The sequence below is a fragment of the Nomascus leucogenys genome, chromosome 6, assembly GCF_006542625.1.
Source record: "Nomascus leucogenys isolate Asia chromosome 6, Asia_NLE_v1, whole genome shotgun sequence".
Lineage (NCBI taxonomy): Eukaryota > Metazoa > Chordata > Mammalia > Primates > Hylobatidae > Nomascus > Nomascus leucogenys.
This window is the reverse complement of record NC_044386.1, coordinates 93,089,471-93,095,470: the sequence shown is the minus strand read 5'-3', so window position 1 is coordinate 93,095,470 and position 6,000 is coordinate 93,089,471. Positions and strand designations below refer to the sequence as shown.

At 53.2% G+C, this 6,000-nt stretch overlaps 1 protein-coding gene across 3 annotated transcripts in view; it reads right to left on the bottom strand.

The window, feature by feature from the left end:
* Nucleotides 1-1,794: 1,794 nt before the first annotated feature.
* CD276 (CD276 molecule) overlaps nt 1,795-6,000 on the bottom strand; it is a 30,721-nt gene continuing 26,515 nt past the window's right edge. For 2 of the 3 annotated variants that reach the window (XM_030814724.1, XM_030814725.1), the window contains exons 9-10: nt 5,119-5,154; nt 1,795-3,378 (exon numbers count right to left, since the gene is read on the bottom strand). In XM_030814724.1, the coding sequence (XP_030670584.1) occupies nt 3,356-3,378; nt 5,119-5,154 (59 nt within the window). In that variant the 3' untranslated portion in view covers nt 1,795-3,355. The remainder of the gene's footprint in view (nt 3,379-5,118; nt 5,155-6,000) is intronic. The other variant, XR_004030557.1, reaches the window with a different exon arrangement.

Below are 6,000 nucleotides of genomic sequence, written 5' to 3'. Positions count from 1 at the left end.
AATGCAGTGGCGCGATCTCAGCTCACTGCAACTTCCACCTCCTGGGCTCAAATGATTCTCCTGTCTCAGCCCCCTGAGTAGCTGGGACTACAGGCGCGTGCCACCACACCCAGCTAATTTTTTTGTATTCTTAGTAGAGACAGGGTTTTACCATGTTGGCCAGGCTGGTCTCGAACTCCTAACCTCAGGTGATCTGCCCGCCTCAGCCTCCCAAAATGCTGGGCTTACAGGCGTGAGCCACCACACCTGGCCTAATTGCAGTGTCTTCTCACCCACTGCTTTATCCAGCCCTCTCAACAATGCTTTGAAAGAGGAAGTATTACTGTCTCTACCTTACAGGTAGGGACTGAAGCCCAGTGTGGTGAAGCAGCAAGCTCACGGGCACACAGTGGGTTGGAGGGGCAAAGGTAGAAGTCCTTCAATCCTAATACCCACCCAGAGCACCGATGACAGGACCTCAAGCAACATGACTAATCTCACCCCTAGAGCCATCAACTTTATAACAAATCCTCCAGTTTGTAAAGAATGCCACATAATTTTTGGGAGATGACTTGTTACCCCTATTTAATAGATAAGGAAAGTAAGGCTCAGAGGTATGAAGGACATGGACACAGGTTAGTAGCAGAGCCAGGATTGAAAGTCAAGTGTCCTGACCCCCAGCACAGACTCCTCCTGCTGCCCAGAGTCTGCAAAGCTCCAGGCTGTCCCAGTGCTGGGACACTGTCATCCAGGGGCAAATAAACGCAGTATCCTAGGCAGGCTCCCACAGCCCTGAATCTGGCTCTCTGGAAGCCTGTGTGCCTCCTGTCAGTCTTTCAAAGTGGAAGGTGGTTAAAACCTCAGTCCTATTTTTCTTTTTTTTTTTTTCCTTTAGAGAGAGTCTTGCTCTGTTGCCCAGGCTAGAGTGCAGTGCTACAGTTACAGCTCATTGCAACTTTGACCTCCTGGGCTGAAGATCAAGTGATTCTCCCACCTCAGCCTCCTGAGTAATAGGACTACAGGTGTGTGCCTGTAGTGACTTTTTTATTTCTGTGCAGAGACAGGGTCTTGTTATGTTGCCCAGGCTAGTCTTGAAATCCTGGCCTTAAGCAATCCTCCCACCTCAGCCTCCTGAGTAACTAGGACTAAGGTGTGTGCCACCGCACCTTGCTAATTTTTTATTTCTGTGCAGAGACAGGATCTTGCTATGTTGCCCGGGCTAGTCTTGAAATCCTGGCCTTAAGCGATCCTCCCACCTCAGCCTCCCAGTCTTGGGATTACAGGCATGAGCCACTGTGCATAGGTGGCTATTTTTCGTACAAGAAAGCCAAGGCTCAGAGAAGGTAAATGTCCTGCTCAGGGTCATAGGGCAGAACTATGTCCTGGGAATGGCCCTCTGATCCCTGGCCTGGTGCCCATCCAATTGAGTCAGCCAGAAACAGCATTCAGAACTCTTTTCCTGGTGCCAGCTTCTTACTGGGTCTCAGCTTCGCAATCTCTAAAATGGGTATATTAGCAGAGGCCCTAAACAAGCCTAGGTTTGAGTTTTCTGAGGCAAAGAAATTGGGTGATGCTTCCAGTGGGAGGAGCCCCATACAGTGACCAAAGGGCCTGGCTTTCTGGACAACCAACTTCACTTTACCCAGAGGGAAACTGAAGCCAAGGAGGGAGCCAAATGGCCTTGGAGATCCAGTGATTTAAGGATGGTGAGATAAGGAGGGCCAGGCTTCCCTACCCCAGACTACAACATCCAGGAGAGAATCCTTCCAGTTGAGTCCTGGGGCCCACCCTGCTTCCAAACACTTCACAGAGAAAAAGCTTTTTACAAAGACATTTATTTTCCCCAAAATACACCCCCAGTTTACAAAATCCCTCCGAGTCCCACGTTTAAATTAGAAGTCCTCACATCTTCCATTCCTGGGGCAGGGAGAGATGACATCCGGAAGGCATCAGAACGTCTGAAGTCTCACTCTACCAGAGGCCGGGGGCTGGCCAGAGGCAAGCCAGGAAAAGACTGCCCCAGCCCCAGAATAGCACCATGATGGGGTAGGGGGCAGTCTCCTCGGTGTCCCCAAAGCACCCCTGGCCCTGCCCTGCCCCAGGCTCTGCCTCTTCTGCTGCTATGAAAGGTCCGGAGGGCCTAGGTGCCTGCCCACCTGCCCACACCTGGACAGACACTTTGGACACCACCAGATTGTCTAGCCGTGGCGAGGGACTATGTCCCTCTCTCCAGGTTTCCGCCCCAACCCCATGCTCTGGGTAAGAATTAGGGGTGGGATGGGGGTGAGGTATCCAGGAAGCCTTGAGCACAGAGGAGGTGTGGAGCAGAGAGCCAGGCAGGAGCCCCCTGCAAACCGCAGGGTGCAGTGTAGTTAGTTGTCCGTCTCCCAGCTGGATGGGGAGTCCTTGAGGGAGGAACTTGATCTTCCCACGCAGGGCCCCCAGCACCTAACACAGTGCTGACATCTGTAGTTGCTCAATAAACATCAACTGAATGGATACATGAAAGGAAAGGAACAAAGAGGTGGGAAGGCAGAGGGACAGAAGCTGACCCCCAGGGGCCCCATCACAGACCCCCGGAGAACCAGTGTGACCAGCACATGCTTCCGTGGGGAGGGCGGGGGGGGAAGAGGGGCACTGCAGAGGAGGCTGGGCCAGGGGGGAACCACACGTGTTCCAGCACGTGCACCTGCAGGTCTCTCTGCACAGCTGTGCATGTGGTGGGCGCAGAGTGCCCTGTCTTCACTTGGGGCAGGGAGGAAAAAGGCCAGTATTGGGGCTAGAGCAAGAGGAGGAAGGAGGGGAGAGGAAACAGCTTCTAGACTCCGGGAGATGCTGAGGCCGCACTGTCCCTGTCTGAGAAGACAAGATTCTATGCAGGTGGAAGCAGGGCTGAACATGATCACTAATGTGTCACAGCCATTGGAGAAACAAGGCCAGGAGTGACTATGCATCGTGTCTTTGGTGAAATAAGGCAGGGGGTCAGTCAGTCTGAATATTGCATCTTTTGGAGAAAAAAAGGCAGCCAGATGGTCCACGAAGCACTGGAAGAAGAGGGTGGTGATGTGGTCAGTGTACTGTGTCCCTAAGAAATGTATGTACTGTGAAATAGGGCAGCAGGCAGGATGACTTAGAGAAATAAGGTTGTGGGTGGTCTGTGTATTGTGTCTTAAGAAATAAGGCAGCAGGATGACTTGGGAATCATGTCCATTGGAGAAATAAGGCTGCACAGTGGTCTGTGTATTGCATCCTTTGGAGAAGGAGCCCACCTGTCAGAGCAGGATGCATCTGTTAGGGGCAGGGCTCACAGTGCAGCCCCATTGCAGCCAGTGGGTAGGAGCTGTAGGGAGGGGCAGCAGCTCCCTGGTCCTCATGGTCAGGCTATTTCTTGTCCATCATCTTCATTTCATGATGGGAAGAAAAAAAGGGAGGGGAAAAGCATTAGATGCCAGAAGTTCTATTTTTGGGATCATGCCAGAAGCTCAGGCACCTGGTCACACTTCAAGTGGGGAGTGTGTGTGAGACAGCAGCCCAACGGACAGCCCCCGTGCTGACCACTGCCCTGGAGGCCCAGACACAGATGCAGGTGCCAGGCACGCCGGGGCACCTGAGGGGGACCACCTCACGCAGCCCCCTCTCAGTACCCACAGGCCCACAGCCCTATACACTTCCTTCCACTCTCCCTCTATGTGCAACACTTTTCCCTTCTCATCTCCTGTTTGTCCATCCCATCCACCCTCCAAGGCCTGGCCCAACTCCCTCGTCCAGCAGGCAGCCTTCCCAGTCTCCCCTCCACACTGGTTTCCCTGAGAGTGACACGGCAGGGGCCCTCCTCCTTCCCTCGGGCTTCCTGTCTTCATGTGGAGGGCCATCCCACATGGAGGGCATCTGGAGCTGAATGGAGACTTGGGAAGAAGGGCTTGGGCCCTGCCCCTGCCCTCGCCCTCACCCATTCTTGGGGCTTTGTATGTCCCTAGGGAGAGGAGAAGCGCTCCCCCATCTGGGCATTGCCTCTGTGGTTGTCCAGCGTGGCCAGAGACTGAGGGGGCAGGCTGCCTCACCAAGGAGCAGGATTAGGAAGCAAACTGGTTTGCCCATCCAGGCCACATTCTCCAGCAACTCTTCAAAATCAAGCTGACCTTTTTTTTTTTTTTTTTTTTGAGATGGAATCTCTGTCGCCCAGGCTGGAGTTCACAGGTGCAATCTCGGTTCACTGCAACCTCTGCCTCCCAGGTTCAAGTGATTCTCCCGCCTCAGCCTCCCAAGTAGCTGGGATTATAGGCATGCACCACCACGCCCAGCTAATTTTTGTATTTTTAGTAGAGACGGGGTTTCACCATGTTGGCCAGGCTGGTCTCAAACTCCTGACCTCAAGTGATCCACCCACCTCGGCCTCCCAAAGTGCTGAGATTACAGGTGTGAAGTACCACACCTGGCCTAAACTGACACTTTTTATCTCCATCTGCCCAGCTCTTCTATGGTTATTTGATTCTGAACAACAGGAAGGAAATGACTTATCTCCTACGTTTCCAAATGTCATCACTGACATTATAACAATAGGCCTAATAATGACTATGGACATTTACTAACCACCCACTGTGCACCAGGGACATGGCTACCCAGCTGAACACTTTTCTAGCCTCCCCTGAGTTAGGGCTCATATGCCTGGGTTCTGACCAACAGGATGTAAGCGGAAGTGATGCAGGCTACTTCCAGTCAAGCTCTAGAAGGAAACATATCCTTCCTTTCTCTCCCTCTTGGCTCTGGAGAGGGTGTGGGAGCTCAAACAGCCTCTTAGACCTAGGAGTAAAGCTTGAAATTGAAGAGGGCAGAATCCAGGTAAGTGGAACCTGGCTCCAGGTCATCCGTGGTTTTACGATTACCTATGCTCACACTATCACAGGAAGGAGGAATAAACTCCTGTCCTGGTTAAGCCTCTGTCATATGTGGGTCCCATTAGAGCAGCTGGGACCTTGGTTACTCAGCCCTCTGCCATCTCACCAGGGGGAAGTTGAGGCTGCTCTTCTGCAGAGGGGGCCTCAGGTCACTAGTGAAGGGATGATGCCTACCCACCCTCTCAGCCTCTCACACACAGATGTGTGCATACACAGACACAATCTCAAGCCCAGGTGTCTTTACCTTCTTTGCTGTCAGAGTGTTTCAGAGGCTGCAGGGCTGTAAAAAAAGGAAGGCGCACACAGTGAGGGAGGAACCGTGGGAAGTGGTGGGGTAGGAAGTCAGGCAGTGGGAGGAGTGAGGGCTGGAAAGGGCGGGAGAAGTCAGCAGAGTGGGACCACTTCATAGCACAAGGGAAGAGGCCCTAGGCTGCTGTCCCAAGCCCCAGTCCCAGGTCCCAGTTCCACTCTGTGGCTTGTCATTCTCCCCTCTAGGCCTTAGTTTTCTGCATCTATAGAATGGGACAACCCTTGAGCCCTCCACCTCCAGCTGGAGACGCGGAAGTGCCCTGAGCCCACTGTATACACAGGGTGATCTGAGAAGCTAAAGGAGGCTGGCAGATTTGTAGGTGGGCCTGGGACCATGTGGAATGAGACTGACCAACTCTGTCACCCACACTCTTCTCCCCACTCCCTCCCTTCTGCCAACTACATCTGCCTCTGAGCATGAAAAATGAGGTCTGATCCCAGAGCTGTCTCTATGCCTGCCACACTGGGCACCAACAGGCAAAGAATTAATTGGCATAATTTATAGCAGTCCCCAAGTGTCAATCTCCTGCCCTTCCTTCTGCGGGGGTGGGGAGGGAACTGGCATTAACTGGAACCATCCCAAATGGCTCAGCGGAAACCTGCCTCTCCCAGCCGAGGATCCCCTGGGAGTCGGCCATGGGCACCAGTGCCTTGGCACCCACCCAAGCTGGGCCCCTGGCTTACTGTGCCATGCTCGTATGTCCTTTGCAAGTACCTCCCTCTCCAGTCACCTGAGAGAGCTTCAAAACAGCCCTCTGGTGCCATCAGGGCAGGGTCAGGATGACATTTTACAGATGGGAAACTGATGCCCAGAGGA